This window comes from Odocoileus virginianus, chromosome 11 (assembly GCF_023699985.2).
Source record: "Odocoileus virginianus isolate 20LAN1187 ecotype Illinois chromosome 11, Ovbor_1.2, whole genome shotgun sequence".
Lineage (NCBI taxonomy): Eukaryota > Metazoa > Chordata > Mammalia > Artiodactyla > Cervidae > Odocoileus > Odocoileus virginianus.
In genome coordinates this window covers 19173196-19188598 of record NC_069684.1, presented here as the reverse complement: position 1 = coordinate 19188598, position 15403 = coordinate 19173196, and the positions used below count along the sequence as shown (strand labels likewise).

Sequence of the window (15403 nt, the reverse complement as noted above, 5' to 3'; positions counted from 1 at the left end):
ATATATAATGAAAAAATATATATATATTTGAGCCTCCAAGACGGCTAGTGGTAAAGAATCCACCTGCCAGTGCCAGAGACATGAGTTCAATCCCTGAGTCAGGAAGATCTCCTGGAGAAAGAAATGGCAGGCTATATAGTCCATGGGAGTCAGACTCGACTTCGTGACTAAACAACAACAAATGCAGTGTGTGTATATACATATGTATATATACAATTGAAGGTAGAAATAGATCATCTGGAGCGAACACTTCAACTTCCTTCCTTTCCTCATTTAGATTTAACCATACTTGCACACACACTTATGTCTTTATTTTCCAAGGATAGGGTGTCCCTCTTCCTTTCTAAGTTCAGCCATTTCCCACTGGCCTCATTCACCTATACTACTGATAACTACACAATCTACCTCTTACTCTGATGCTGTTTCTTTATCCTTTCATTGCCATGTTTTTCGAATGGTTGTTTAAACTCCTGTCTCCACTCTTCAGCTCCCACTCTGAACTGCCTTTTCTCACTTCCCTGAGGCCATCCACACTTCTCTTCCCCTTATCCTGTCTCCACCCCTGCTGTGGCATTAATAATAAAAATAACCCTTATTGGAGCATTTGTGATAATAATAATGAAAATACAATGATAACTACCAATAATTGAGTGCCTACCACGGCCTGCACATGTTATCTCTTACTTACACAATACAACCTCAAGGTAAATATTATTGTTCCCATTTTACAGATAAGAAAACTGAAGCTCAAAAAGGTTAACTGACTTACTGAAAACCATATGCTATTAAGGGGCAGAACCAACATTCAAACCTAGTTCAGTCTGGCATAAGAGCCCTTGTAATTCCTGGGTGGACTACTATTTTCTTTGGCTTTCAGAATTCATGATCACTCTCCATTTTGTCTTAATTTACTTCCCTGGGGTGTTTCTTTGCTCTGAATAGTTTAGATGTTGGCATGACCCCAGACCATGACATACATCCTTTACTCACTTTACTTACTGTACAAAAGAATAAAAATATTGTATAACACCCATGCCTCTTTTGATCAGCATTTTCTACTTTTCTTCTGGTATAGTACTTGGCATATAAAAGGCAAAATATATGGAATACATTATTTTTTGGCCACTAAATCTGTCATACCTATTAAATCTCCTCCTTCCCTTCTTCTGAGGCCTGAGTTCCGGCCCTTCCCTCCCTATTTTACAAACTCCTATTCAGCTTTCAAATATCATTTCACAGTAAACAACAACAACAACAAAAACCTGGGGTGTCTAGACAAAATGCAGGGCCCTTTTCTGGGTACACATAGCTCTTGGAACTCACCTTTATGATCGTAGTAATCATGCAGACCATAATTATTTTATTGATTATCTCTCCTACTGTTCTATGAGTTCCTGAGGTCTGAAAGAAATCCTCTTTGTTTGTTTCACAGTTACTTCCCTTTGTCCCCACTTCCCCATCCTTGCTCATTTTTCCCACAGTGTTTCCTGTAAGTCTTCTAAATGCTTCCCAAATGATGAAAACAAATGGAAAACCAAAGCTTCAGACATGATACCGGGCAACTTGCCCTGCCACTGGGTCACACACCAGCTCACTGACAGGTCTGTGGTATTTCTATGCCCTAGGAACCTTCGACATCTGCAGAGAAGGAAAAAATCATTCGAGTCATTGGAGAAGACGAAAATATTCACTCCCAAGCTCTCTATGAAACAGATGCATTGTCTTCTTGGGTATGTATCTGCAACTCAGCTAGGAAATTCAAAACTAGAAAATTTAACATTATGTAAAAATTATATGGATCTAACATAACTTTTAGCATTTCTAAGAGAACGCCTAAGTAATATATTTTCCAGGTTTATGTTTCTCCCAGCATCATCCTTGGAAAAACTCTTATTTGTTCACAAAAACTTTTCATTCTCTTCCTTAAAACTCATTTTCAAATCAGCATTTCATCTGTTTCCTTAACTTAACAATATTATGGTCAATATTTGATCAATTTTAAAAATATATTTGTTTAGCAGACTCTGTTGATAACTGTGATAAGAACATACCACCGGGAGGGGGGATCGGGATGGGGAACACATGTAAATCCATGGCTGATTCATGTCAATGTATGGCAAAAACCACTACAATATTGTAAAGTAATTAGCCTCCAACTAATGGTAACTGCAGCCATGAAATTAAAAGACGCTTACTCCCTGGAAGGAAAGTTATGACAACCTAGATAGCATATTAAAAAGCAGAGACATTACTTTGCCAACAAAGGTCCGTCTAGTCAAGGCTATGGTTTTTCCAGTGGTCATGTATGGATGTGAGAGTTGGACTGTGAAGAAAGCTGAGCACTGAAAAATTGATGCTTTTGAACTATGGTGTTGGAGAAGACTCTTGAGAGTCCCTTGGACTACAAGGAGATCCAACCAGTCCATCCTGAAGGAGATCAGTCCTGGGTGTTCATTGGAAGGACTGATGCTGAAGCTGAAACTCCAATACTTTGGCCACCTCATGCGCAGAGTTGACTCATTGGAAAAGACCCTGATGCTGGGAGGGATTGGGGGCAGGAGGAGACGGGGATGACAGAGGATGAGATGGCTGGATGGCATCACCAACTCGATGGGCATGAGTTTGAGTAAACTCCTGGAGTTTTTGGTGGATAGGGAGGCCTGGTGTGCTGCAATTCATGGAGTCACAAAGAGTCAGACACGGCTGAGCGACTGAACTGAACTGAACTGAATAAAAATAAATGGAAAAAAAAAAAAAGAACCTACCACCAACCACAAGAATTACTGGGGAACTGGAAACCTTTAGACAGTAGCTATGGAAACTCATCAGGAAAACAAAGTTAAAACTCCTTCATAAAAAGTTCTAGGATCATTTACACTTAAGTTAGCTCTAGATTTGTATCTCTCTGTACAGGATGCCATGACTTTAGGAATCTTTGGGTGGGCTTCATCCCACTGACCCCCTGAAATGGTATGCAGCATTCTGTCTGCATAGTCATACTGTGCATTTTCTTGGGAGAGCAAGGGGATGTGCTGGAAATCCATAGACATCATCAAATTTTTCAACCTCAAAGTTAAGAACCATTTCATTGCTAGGAGTCTGACCCGTCTGAGTAGGAACTGGTGTGTACAGGCGTGGGGAGCTGTGGTAAGGGTACTGGTGGATGGCAGCTAGATCACTAAAGTGGCTGCATGGTCCAGAGTAGAGGCATATTGCAGAGATGTATGTGAAGGGAGATTGTAGGAAATAGGCTCCAACTCTGGGAGGAAGAACTGGGTGAAACCATTTGGAGAGTTAGGAAGGAGCAGCCAAAATTAGAGAAAGAGTGGTGCATGGGGCTTGGGGGGTTGCAGTCACACTCCAGAGTAATGCCTTTTAAACAATTTTTTAAAATTATATGTTAATATTTCAGTTGATAGGCTTCCTAGGTGGCTCAGTGGTAAAGAATCCGCTTGCCAATGCAGGAGACACAGATTCTATCCCTTGGTCAGGGAGATCCCCTGGAGGAGGAAATGGCAACCCGCTCCAGTATTCTTGCCTGAGAAATCCCAGGAACAGAAGAGCCTGGTGGGCTATAGTCCATGGGGTCACAAAGAGTCTGATGCAACTGAACTGAACATGGACACATGTCAGGTGATAAGACTGTGAGGCAAAGATGTAAGGGTAAGCAATGCAAATGCAATGTCATAAGACATATTTTCTAAAAAGGCAAACAAAGGGTAGCACTATAATAAGAACCCTCCACCAGTCCCACCCAAAACCTTCCTACCCCAGATTTTCTCCCCTGAGGTAAAAGCCTTGCTCTGCTATCCTGGCAAAACATCAGTGTGCGTGCTAAGTCTCTTCAGTCGTGTCCGACCCTTTGTGGCCCCATGGACTGTAGCCTGCCAGGCTCTTCTGTCCATGGGATTCTCCAGGCAAGAACACTGGAGTGGGTTGCCATGTCCTCCTCTAGGGGATCTTCCTGACCCAGGGATCGAACCCTCGTCTCTTGTGTCTCCTGCATTGGCAGTCGGGTTCTTTACCATTAGTGCCACCTGGGAAGCCTGGCGAGGCATCAGGTTCTGGCCTAAAGTGTGGGGAGAAGCAGTCAGGAAAATAGAAGCCTGTAGCCTGGGGCAAAATGGAGGGTGTGGTGCTTGTCTTTGATAGCGTTGGGCTCCTGCTGCAGGATGCCACAGTTCCATCTGATACAGTGTGGTGCTGTGTGGCGAGCCCACCAGAGGATGATGTGGTCCAGAAAGTCTATCTTTCGGCTCCGAAAAGTTGCTTGTGTTCTACTATAGATCCCTGAAAACCCAAATGTCCAGGTTCTCATTGACCATAAGGCCTAAAATGGACTAAAATGCCATCCAGATATACTTGCAAGTTCCTTGAAGTAAAGAAGAATCACATTCATCCTAGGGGGTGGTGACTAGACCACTGCACAGGGTAGAAAGGGATCACCAGGTGCTCAGAGGCGCCTAAGTGTGCTAGGCAAGTGAAGACAAGTAGATCTTTGGGGATGTAGGTACCCAGAGAATGAAGATCCCTGACCTGGAGGAGGTCAGAGATTCTGGCTGGGAGGTGGAGCCTGGGGGAAGGGTGTGGTCTTGATGTGGACTGCGCTGTGGACTCAGTGGGGCAGGAGGGGCCTTGGCTCTGTGCTCTTTCCATTCGTAAAGACGTGGGGCTCCCTGAGGGCAGTTTAAGATTTTAAAACTTTCACTGTAAAAATTTCTTTCTTATTTTTTTTTGTTTTTTGCCATACATTGACATGAATCAGCCATGGATTTACATGTGTTCTCCATCCTGATCCCCCCTCCCACCTCCCTCCCCATCCCATCCCTCTGGGTCATCCCAGTGCACCAGCCCCGAGCACTTGTCTCATGCATCCAACCTGGACTGGTGATCTGTTTCACACTTGATAATATATATGTTTCGATGCTGTTCTCTCACATCATCCCATCCTCACCTTCTCCCATAGAGTCCAAAAATCTGTTCTATACATCTGTGTCTCTTTTTCTGTCTTGCATATAGGGTTATCGTTACCATATTTCTAAATTCCATATATATGCGTTAGTATACTGTATTAGTATTTATCTTTCTGGCTTCACTTTATCTTACTTCACTCTGTATAATGGGCTCCAGTTTCATCCATCTCATTAGAACTGATTCAAATGTATTCTTTTTAATGGCTGAGTAATATTCCATTGTGTGTATGTACCACAGCTTTCAAAAATTTCCTTTGCTTTGTTCGCTTGTTTTTCCTTTATCCTTTTTTTCCCCTCTGTCTTTCTTTTTTTCTTTTTGACAGAGACTTAGCCTCTGGCCCTAAGAACGTAGCAACTTATTTAGCAGGGCTACAGATCCAAGGCACTAGTTCTTTTGGGCAGTGGCTCTCTCTTTCTGGTCTGCAAACACAGCTCCCAGGAGGCAGTTTGATTGACACTGGGAAAGGAAAGAGAAAAGGAAGGAAGGGATAGAGAAGCAAAAACCTTGTGGTTTGTAGGTATAGCTTGTCATGTCCCTAGGAGCTGAGTTATAGAGCGGGAGAGGTCAAAGAGATAACTGCATCATGGGTTTCCAGTGAGAAGCAGTTCCAGACCCCTGAGAGGCTAGGAGCCTGAACATGGAGAATTCCAGTTACTTCTCGTAGCTCCTCCTTCAAATGACTCCAGGACAGGGTTTTCTGGGGGCTGAGATATGACTGATATCTCAACAGGAGTAGTGGTGGTGAGTCACCACCAGCTTGGACAGGCTAATTGCTTGGCCTTAAACCAGAGCCTTATTCATATTGTTACCTGATGCCCTAGTATCCACCGTAACTAGGAGAGGGAGAGGGATGGACCATCAATTATTCAAAACTCTCTTCAGTTAGCTGGAAATTAGGACTTTATGGGACTTCCTGAAGACTGTACTCAAAGCAGGAACTGTGCACAAAACTTGGCCTGCTATGCCTGTTTCAGGCACCATCTGGTCTGGCACTTCCTGATTTCACTGGTGAATCAGGTGACCCCAGTAAGGAGCCCTGACTCTGCCTCTGCATGTCCTGGGGTGCCGCCTGATTTAATCATGTCTGAGAACTTGCTGCAGGGCACCCCTTGTGGCCCCTTCTGAATGGGAATAATTTCAAAGTTGTCCCTGGAGGAGGAGCAGCCTGAACTATGTAACAATTCGCTGAAGGGTGGAGGTGTGGGAAGACTAAATTCAGCAAACACTCCTGCAGCTTTCAGCTGACCCCAGGCACTTCCACCAGCTGCAAGAGCTGGGTTGCCTAGGGCTCAGCTACCCTAATAAGCAAGATGTTAGGAACAGTCTCTTTTAGGCCTGCCTTCAAACCACAGGTTCTGGCTGTTTGTAAAGAGTTGTAAATATGAGGGAGATAGGAGATTTTTGCTGATTACCTCTAAACTCTTTTGAAAGAAAGAGTAGGGGCCAGACTTGGAGGATCAGCCATATTTTTTTCACTGAGCTAAAGGAAGCGCTTAGAAACCTTTGTTTTCCTTTCACAATATCATGTACCCCCGGCATAGGTATTAAGAACAGTGACCAAATTATACGTGCTGGCTAGGCATTCAGTACTGAGCGCTGGATTCCAAGGAACTGGGTCTGTAGCCAGATCTAATCCAAAGCCCATTAGTAGGTTTCCCTGGTGACTCAGTGTTAAAGAATCCTCCTGCCAATACAGAAGGCGCAAGTTTGATCCCTGGTAAGGGAAGGTCCCACATGCTGCCAAGCAGCTAGGCCTGTGCGCCCCAACTCTGAGCCTGTGCCCTACAGCCTGGGAGCCACAGCTACTGAAGCCATCACAATGAGAAGCCCGTGCGCTGTAACGAAAGTAGCCCCTGCTCGCCGCAGCAAGAGAAAGCCTGCACAGCAACTGAGACCCAGCATGGCCAAAAAGAAATTTAAAAGAAAATTTTTTTAAATTAAGCCCACTAGTAGAGTCAGACCTCAGGAAAACCAAGCCAAAAAGGCCATAGGAATAATTGAAGTCTGACAGAGAGACTCGCTGAAAGCTACAGCAGGTTGGCACAAACAAGGATGGTCCAATGCAGTTGCTTCCAAGGCCATGTGGCCCTTGTTTGTCTCTATTATACAGTGGGTGAAAGAGCATAAAAGTCAGAGGAAGCTTCAAAATATGAAAAAAGGGCTCAAGGCAGAGTCTCTGTGATTTCCCTTGAGGCATCTATATCCAGTGAGCTTCCCCTGGGAAGCTCATTGGTAAAGAATCCAGTTCACCTGCCAAGCATGAGATGTGAATTCAATCTCTGGGTCGGGAAGACCCCAGGGGAAGGAAATGGGAACCCTCTCCAGTATTCTTGCCTGGGAAATCCCATGGACAGAGGAGCCTGGCAGGCCATAATCCATGGGGTTGCAGAAGAGCTGGACATGACCTAGCAACCAAACAACAACAACAGTCTGTATCCATATATATGGCTGATGCAGGGAAATTTGCCCCTTGGCATACATAGAGGAGGCCATAATTCTAGAAACCTAACCGTCCAGCATTTTGGACCATGGGAATTTCCTATTGAAGGATTTGAAAAGGGCCACAAAACATTAATCTGTACTTGGTGGTTTCAAAACAGAGGAATGCTTCCCTCGCACATCGTAACTAAATATTTGTCTTTTGAATGAATGAGGAGACAGTCAGAAGGCTGAAAGGTACAGTTCACAGAGTATAGTCCTGATCTACTTTGGTTTCCACCTGTAGTTAAAACTGCTTCATGTAGCTGTACAAATCATGTGTGGAATTCCAGTTCCAAAAGCTTCTGCTGTGAAAAACCTTCCTTTTGGATTCAGAGAACAAATAAATTAGTAGCATGTGCTGTATAAGCAAGGCCATGTGACACATTGCTGGTCCAGCCTGAACAAGGACAGATTTATTATCCAAAGGGGAAGCAAGACAGAAAGAGGAAAAATATGTTACTGAGGCAATAGCAAAAGAATAAAAGAGCTAGAGGAAAAGTGAACTTGTTTGATAGTTTATTTTTGCTGGTTTGCTTTTAGAAAAAGTGAGCATAGTACAGTGCCATGTTTGACTGAGGACGGAGAGGCCAAGATGAAGGTTTTGCTTTAACCACTAGATCATTCTGTGATTATGGCAGGCTGCCTATCCTCTTATACCCCTCTTTCCATCTAGAAGGTGGGGTTTACTTTTACTTGTCTCTGTTGGGGAAATGTGGATAAAAGAGATTTTTTTAAAGTATACAGGTCTGGAAAAATGCCTCATAATGTTCATTTTAACATATAATTTTTGTCTTCTAAATTTTCTCTTTTGTCTTCCTCTTATTTTATTTTCTGGAGTATATTTAGAGTCAAAATAAGTAAGAGGTTTTTTGAAAAATATATTTTCACTACTTTGATATTTACGAAGTTTCCTAAGAAACTGAGAGATCTGATTGGATTATGCAATGTTATGTGCTTACTGAAGTAAATTATTAATGAGAGAAGTATAGTTGATTTCCTTGATATTTAACTTGATTAGAGAAACATGTTTGCTCTTCTCTTCATTTTTTAAAACTTTCTCTTCTTTCCCTGCTTCTTTTTGTTAATATTGTTTTCCCTGCTTTTTCTTTACAACTCTAATAAAGTTTATATCCACCTGAGTATGAATAATTGGCAATCTGGTATGGTATTTGGTCACAGTAAATCCCTGTTCTTCTTTCATATTAAGAGTGTGTTTAATCATCTACTATATAAATATGAATGGTAGAAAAAGATAGTTTGGTTCAGAACATCCTGAAGAAGGAGGCTATTTACTGTTGGGACCCTCAGTTCATTCATAGTACATACTTTTCTTGTCAGAGAGAATCAGCTAATGAAGGTACATTGGCCCCAAAGTATCTTGAAGCAATGGCTATACTTGATCGCACACAGGAGAAGTTAATGTAAGTATGAGACACCACAATGGTAAGAAGACAAAGATTGTTGTCCAGGAGATCTAGCTGAGAAATGCACACTTCTTGGCTTATTTTCGGTTCTCCTGTTTCCTTTTTCCTTACGAGTAGGATGGGTACCATCAAATCATCTGGAGGCAGTGAATTAAACTGCTGCAGTAGGGACAGCTGTCCTCAGCTACATTGGAGATGGAGGAAGTCCAGTGTGTATGTGTTGGGAGCAGTGTGAGGAGTGATCCAGCTCTGTATGTTTTAAGAGATGAACTAGAGAAATAAATGGAACTAGAAGCTATTGTGTGCAAGAAAGAAGGTTACATAACCCAAATGGTAGGAAGGACAATAGAATTAAGATGGCTAAGAAACTATGAGAAGATGATATATAGACCTACATGTTCTAGTTATTAAGAAGCACACTTCAAACTGGTTTTTGTGATTGTAAGATCTGGTTTTAAAGGTGCTGGAAAATAAGGGACACTATTTTATTTGCTTGTTGGATAATATCAATATAGAGAAGTCAAACTTAACCACTGAAAAGGGTTCCTTGGCTATTGATGGAGAATTCCAAATATCCAAAAGTCAGTTTTCATTAAGAAATTATAAACATATTCTTCAACCGCATCGTGACTGCAACTCTGACATTACCTTCCAGAGTAGCTCCTAGACCCTCAATTCTTGGCTAAACATTGATGCGGCTGCTGTCCTTATTTGTGCTGTTCATATATAGTCTTCTTATCCCACTACCTTTTTTGGACAATGAGTTTCTAGATCTGAAAGATACTTTCTCAGACCTTTCTGTTTTATTTTGTTTCTCTGGACTTTGTCAATGTCAGAGAGGTCGAAAGCAGAGCCAGGCAAGCTGAGGAGAGGTTTGACGATGTGAATGAGAAGCTTCATTACACCCTTATAAGGAACAAAGAACTGGAGAAGGAATTAGAGGAAGTACTGATGAAGTATAAAATGAAGGAGTCTGAAGGAGAAGAAGAAGAAAATGAAGGAGAAAGAGAAGAAGAAAAAGAAGAAGAAGAAATCAGACCACTAGATAGAGCCTCAAAATCTCCAAAGAAAGGTGAGCCAATTGCTTTCTCATTTTTGCTTAATTTGGGCAGGACTTACGAGTGAAAACTTGATTGGATCATAAATATTTCAGAAGAGCATTAATATTTTTAGTGGTGATCTACTAGTTCATACTTCTCCTAGGAATGCAGACACACACACACACACACACACACACACATCCAAATGACTAACAATGGTGACTAATAAACTAATATGAGATATAATTTTAACTTATAAAACTGGCAAAGCTTTTTAAAAACAAAGAATACAGTGTGGACAGAGTGGGCAAAGTAGTTAGTTTTACAAGTAATACTTGTGGGTGGGCAGACAGGTATAACTCTTTCAGAAAGAAGTTTGAGAGTATGTATGGGTAGGCCTCAAAAATATACATGTATTTTGACTTAATAATTTCACTCTTGAGAATCTAGTCAAAGGAAATAATCACAATTTTTTTTAAAGCTAGAAAAAAAAGACCAGAACAAATGTGCCTAAACATTGATACACATTGTCTCTGGTTGCTAAAGGTTTATGGGGAATTTTGTTTTTAGTTTTTAGTACTTACTGGATTGTCTACAATGAAAATAATCTTTATTCAACAAGAAAAGGAATTTCATTCTTCATTTTCTTATCTCTAATTAATCTGTAACCTTCCCTCGAAGAGTTTTTAATATCCCCAATATCGGAGGCTATTTTTTGATTTTTGCTTTCATCTTCAACCTGCAGTCTGTTCCCAGGACAGGTCCTGGTGCCAGGGGTTGTGCTGGGCAGATGTCTATTATCTATTTTTTTCTGTCACCCCTGACTCTACCTCTGCCTTCAGCAAAAGCAGTAAGTTGGCCAGTCACTCACAGTCTCTGGCCTAGCTGTGGTGTATCCTGTCAGTACTGGAGTAGGAAGAATCTGACTCCATTTTCTCTCATCCTGTTAACTCTGAACTGGTAAAATGTTAATCATTCCAGGTGTGAAGATCCTTTAGCTTAGGTCTGAATGTATGTGAGGTAGTTTTCATAAATTAAAAAAAAAATTTATCTTTTCTTGTTGTGTGATTTTATCCCAATAATCTAGAAACTAGACTTTCCCTAGATTGTTGTCGCTAAGTTGTGTCCGACTCTTTGCGACCCTATGGGCTGTAGCCCATCAGGTTCCTCTGTCCATGGTGTAAATTACTTTATGCAAATCACAGAAAAGGTCTTCATGTTAAACTGGAGAGGTCACCTCAACATGGGATGAGTGACTTTAGTTTCGTCCATTTCCATAAAATTCTTGAGGATTAGTTTAAATACAAAAATGAAACATTTTAATAATTTTAGTTGGAGGATAACTATTCAGTTAGGTCCCAGACTACAAACAATAACCTATACAACAAGGATCCTTGTATCCTTTCAACAAGGATACAAGCCCTCTTCTCCCTCCTTTCCACACCCCCCCCGCCACCAGTCAGAGTCACTGCTAGGGACTGAAAAGTACAGGATGAGAAGCCTTGCAAAGCTTAGGGGAACAGGCGGCTAAGCAAGCAATCCCTATGCCATGCAAGTGACCTAAACATTTCTCCAAAAAATCCACAAGTTAGACATTCCTTAGAGTTAGCAGGCAGCTCCTTAAAAAAAAAAATGCAGATACCTTGGAGCAATCTGACATGCATATGGAACATACTGGGTCATATTTTATGAGTTAGTGCAGGGAGATCTCTTCTCTCCTAATTGTTGTTCAGTGAAGGAATGGAAAATCATACAGTGAAGGAAGGAGCCTTGTAAATGCTGAGTAAGGAGATTTGGATGGAGTCAGAAGACATTTATTTTTATGTCATTATTTTTAACAGTTAGTGAATCACTGTGTTCTGAGTTATTGATGAAGAAAGGAATGGAGCTTGGTGTTTACAAAGATGAATGTGGCTTAGTCTCTTATCAAAGTGAGGCTTGTGATGAGGAATGGGGACAAGACAGGGTGTGAACAAGGGGACCGTTGAATGCAGGAGGAAGATGGCCGCAGCCAGTCAGAAGTATTCCAAACAATTGAGAGGCTTCGTTTCATGGAGCAATCAGAGACAGCAGGCTTGTGGGGGATCTGTGCATGAGAGACTGGAGGGAACAGGGACCAACAGACACAACAGGGGTACAGCCATGGATATGGAGGGTTCTGGATACCAGCTCTATTTAAAAATTTTTCCCTACTGAGTTTGGGGTATGCACTGGAAGGAAGGAAGGAAGAAATGTTTTTCTTTCTCTTCTCTACTCATTACCTCTAAACTTTGAGAACAATCCCCGTAACAAATGTGGAGTCGAATTTTGGGCACATGGTTTGTAGCTTGGGGCTTACTCATGCATGCAGACAGAATTTTTTAAATGCTTTGTAAAATCAAAAGTCTTTAATAAATATAAGGTATTATTACTACAATAATTGTTTTGGTCTTTTCAGAGATACAGCGCAAGGATGGTTCTAAATCCAAACTCCGGACTAAATACAAGACAAAACCTAAATAGCAACCATAGGATGCTGGGCTACACCACACCACACCCATCCCAGATATCTCTGCACTTTGGAACTGACAGTGTGGCCCAACTGAGGGACTTTCTTTGCAGCAGACAACTCAGGAACATCTTCTCTTTAAAAGTCACAGTGATGGCTCTAGGCAGTCAGTCAGTTAGCTTACTTCCAAAATTAAAAATGGTTTGTGTAAAGGTTTTCTAGCCTCTTCAGTTGATTTCCCAGCAGAAGTCTATGAAAAGTGTCAGCTTCTGTCAAGAAAATTATGCTGTCTTAGGACTTTGAACTCTGCAGAGGAGAGTAGCAAATACAAAGCATTATTTTTTTTTTTAATTTAAAGGAGGGGATCCTGATAACACTATCAGGTTTCTGCAGCATTTTCAGATTATCAGAAAATAAGAAATAATTCTTTTAAAATTATTTTAAAATTATTTTCTTCTTCTTTTTGAATAATTGGTTTTTTTCTCTTTCTTCTTTTTAAATGATTTTATTTGTTTATTTTTGGTTGTGCTGGGTCTTCGTTGCTGTGTGGGCTGTTCTCTACTTGAGGTGAGTGGGGGCTACTCTTGAGTTGCATGGGTTTCTCATTGTTGTGGCGTCTCTTGTGAGGCAAGGGCTGTAGGGCGCGGGGGCTTCAGTAGCTGCAGCGTATGGGCTCAGTGGTTGGCGGTTCCTGGACTCCTGAGCACAGGCTCAAATAGTTGTGGTACACAGGCTTAGTTGCTCCTCAGCATGTGGGATCTTCCCAGACTAGGGATCAAATCCGTCTCTCCTGCATTGGCAGGCGGATTCTTCACTGAGCCAGGAGGGGAGACCCTTACTCCAGGCATTCTTAAGATTTATCTGGTCTTCACAATAACCCTGCAAAGTAGGTGGAAGAGAGACTGTTTATCCCCATTTCTCAGAAGATGAAATTGAGGCCCCAAATGGGCAAAAACTCCCCAAGGCCTCAGAGCTAATTGCTGTCAGAGACCCCAGCTTGCTGGCTCTGTGTGGATTGTCCGATGATGGTGATGGGCCACCAGGCCTTTGCTCAGATGGCGTCCTTCACAGGGGTCAGAGTTATTGAAGATTCACCCAGAATCTCCATTTTTCACTTTTATTGCCTCATTTGTCTGCTCTGTTCATGACCCTGGATGCATCTTGGTATTAGAGAATGGACCAAGCTGCAAAAGTATGTTGCAAATAACAAATGGACATCTGGGTGGTCACTCAACCAGGGGTCCCTCCTACCTCACTGCTCCGGGCTCTCTTGCGTTTGTTTTATCTCTCCCTGGCTCCAGATACCTATGAGATCTCTTGACCTGCTTTGGTTCTACATTTTTGCTGTTCCTTTGAATTTATCTCTGGGAATTGTAGGGTTTTGTCTGTTCCTTATGCCTCAGAAACCCTCTTGACTGCAGAGTCCTCAGCCCTGTTTAAGCCCAACCCCTGGTCAGGTCTGCCTTGACCCACACATACCAAAGTGTTTGTGGGGTGGGTTTCAAAATTGCTTGGTGTCAATCTAGGCCTACTGGATGACTCCTTAATTCTGGGGAGAGAAAACATGAAATTCTTCAGACAATTGACTAGGCTCATGGTCCACCTGAAAGCCACAGATCAGGCTACTGGCTCACACTTCCAGGTACCACTTGGTAGGGCAGAGCCAGCCCCACCTTTTCGCTTTCCTAGAGAGATTCTTGAATGATTCTAGCAAATTGGGGGCTTTTTGGTGAAATTTCAGAACACTTGAAAAAATTAATTCCCTGCTCTGTAGGAATGAGTGGTCGTTTTCCTAGAAATCAGCAGCCCCCACGCCTGAACACAAGAGTCTGGCCCCTCAGAATGTGTCAGCTCCATTAGGTGGAAGGCTGTCTTAAAGGTCAGAGTGATGCCGGATGCCACTACAATTAGAATGAGGTGTTGGGTACCTAGTTGGGGTGGCTTGGTTGCGAGTCGCAAAAACCCATTCTTGCAAACCCCAAATGAAAGAATAATTTATTGAAAGCATGTTGGGGAGCTCAAATTGAAGGACTGAAGGAAAGTCTTAAAGAACCAGGCTAAGAATAAGGTAGGATCAGGTAGTTGAGATCAGAAGAACAGATTGCTTCACCATCTCACCCAGTTGCCATCACCAATTGAACTCCAGTCATTTCTTCCATCCATATGTTATTCTTAAAGTCCTACAAGGGAGAAAGGCCACCTTGTAGTCACAAACCACCCATGGATGTACCAGGGATGGTGAGATGTCAGGGATCTCTCTAGCTTCTTAAAAGGGAAGGAAGGACACCTGGCTCTTCTGTTTCATTGAGACGGAACACAGTACAGGGAGAGGAAATACCCAGATGAAATCAGGCTGGTGGTAGGAAGGTGTAATGAACATTTGGTGGTTTAAAAAAAAAGTACTCTACAGAGAAGGCCTCTGCACTACAACTTTCCGAAAGTTGTCCTGGGCATCTTCACTTTCCCAATAGCTGACTTGTGAGAAATTTTAGGTCATCCTTGAGACACTGCCGTACCTTCTCAAGATGACCCTGAGGGGGTCTCCTGAGCAGAATGGAGGGAGGAACTCTTACTATTTCTCTGCAGTGAGGCTCTTGTGCTTGCGACAAGGAGACCAGATGCTCTGTGCTCAGCTCTTCAGACAAAGCTGTGCTGACTGGATGGGCCTCATCACACTCCTCAGTGTCCCAGTCTCAGTGGTGATGTGTTCCACATCCCTAGGGAGCCGAGGTGGTAGTGTCTTAGGGACCTTAGGAAGTTTGGTGAGCAAGTCCCAAATCTGCCAGGCCTGGCTCTTCACCACACACCCAGACCTACCCCACACATGTGGGCACCATGCAACTCTCTCCCAAGAGTTCTGGTTCTACACTAAGGTTCTACCCACTTGACCATGGTCAAGTCACTTGTCGGTACTTTCTGGCACACACTGGCTAGTCTTTCCTCTTGTTTTTGGCCTTTCCCAGCCGGAGATCAATGACTCAGATGTTGCCTGGGTA

The 15403-nt window shown here is 42.5% G+C and overlaps 1 protein-coding gene across 4 annotated transcripts in view; it reads left to right on the top strand.

Annotated features, from left to right (window-relative positions):
* AXDND1 (axonemal dynein light chain domain containing 1) overlaps window positions 1-12623 on the top strand; it is a 76281-nt gene extending 63658 nt beyond the window's left edge. For all 4 annotated transcript variants that reach the window (XM_020868781.2, XM_020868783.2, XM_020868780.2 and 1 more), the window contains exons 23-26: window positions 1626-1730; window positions 8794-8876; window positions 9716-9951; window positions 12357-12623. In XM_020868781.2, coding sequence (XP_020724440.2) covers window positions 1626-1730; window positions 8794-8876; window positions 9716-9951; window positions 12357-12421 — 489 coding nt within the window. In that variant the 3' untranslated portion in view covers window positions 12422-12623. The remainder of the gene's footprint in view (window positions 1-1625; window positions 1731-8793; window positions 8877-9715; window positions 9952-12356) is intronic.
* The last annotated feature ends 2780 nt before the right edge of the window (window positions 12624-15403 follow it).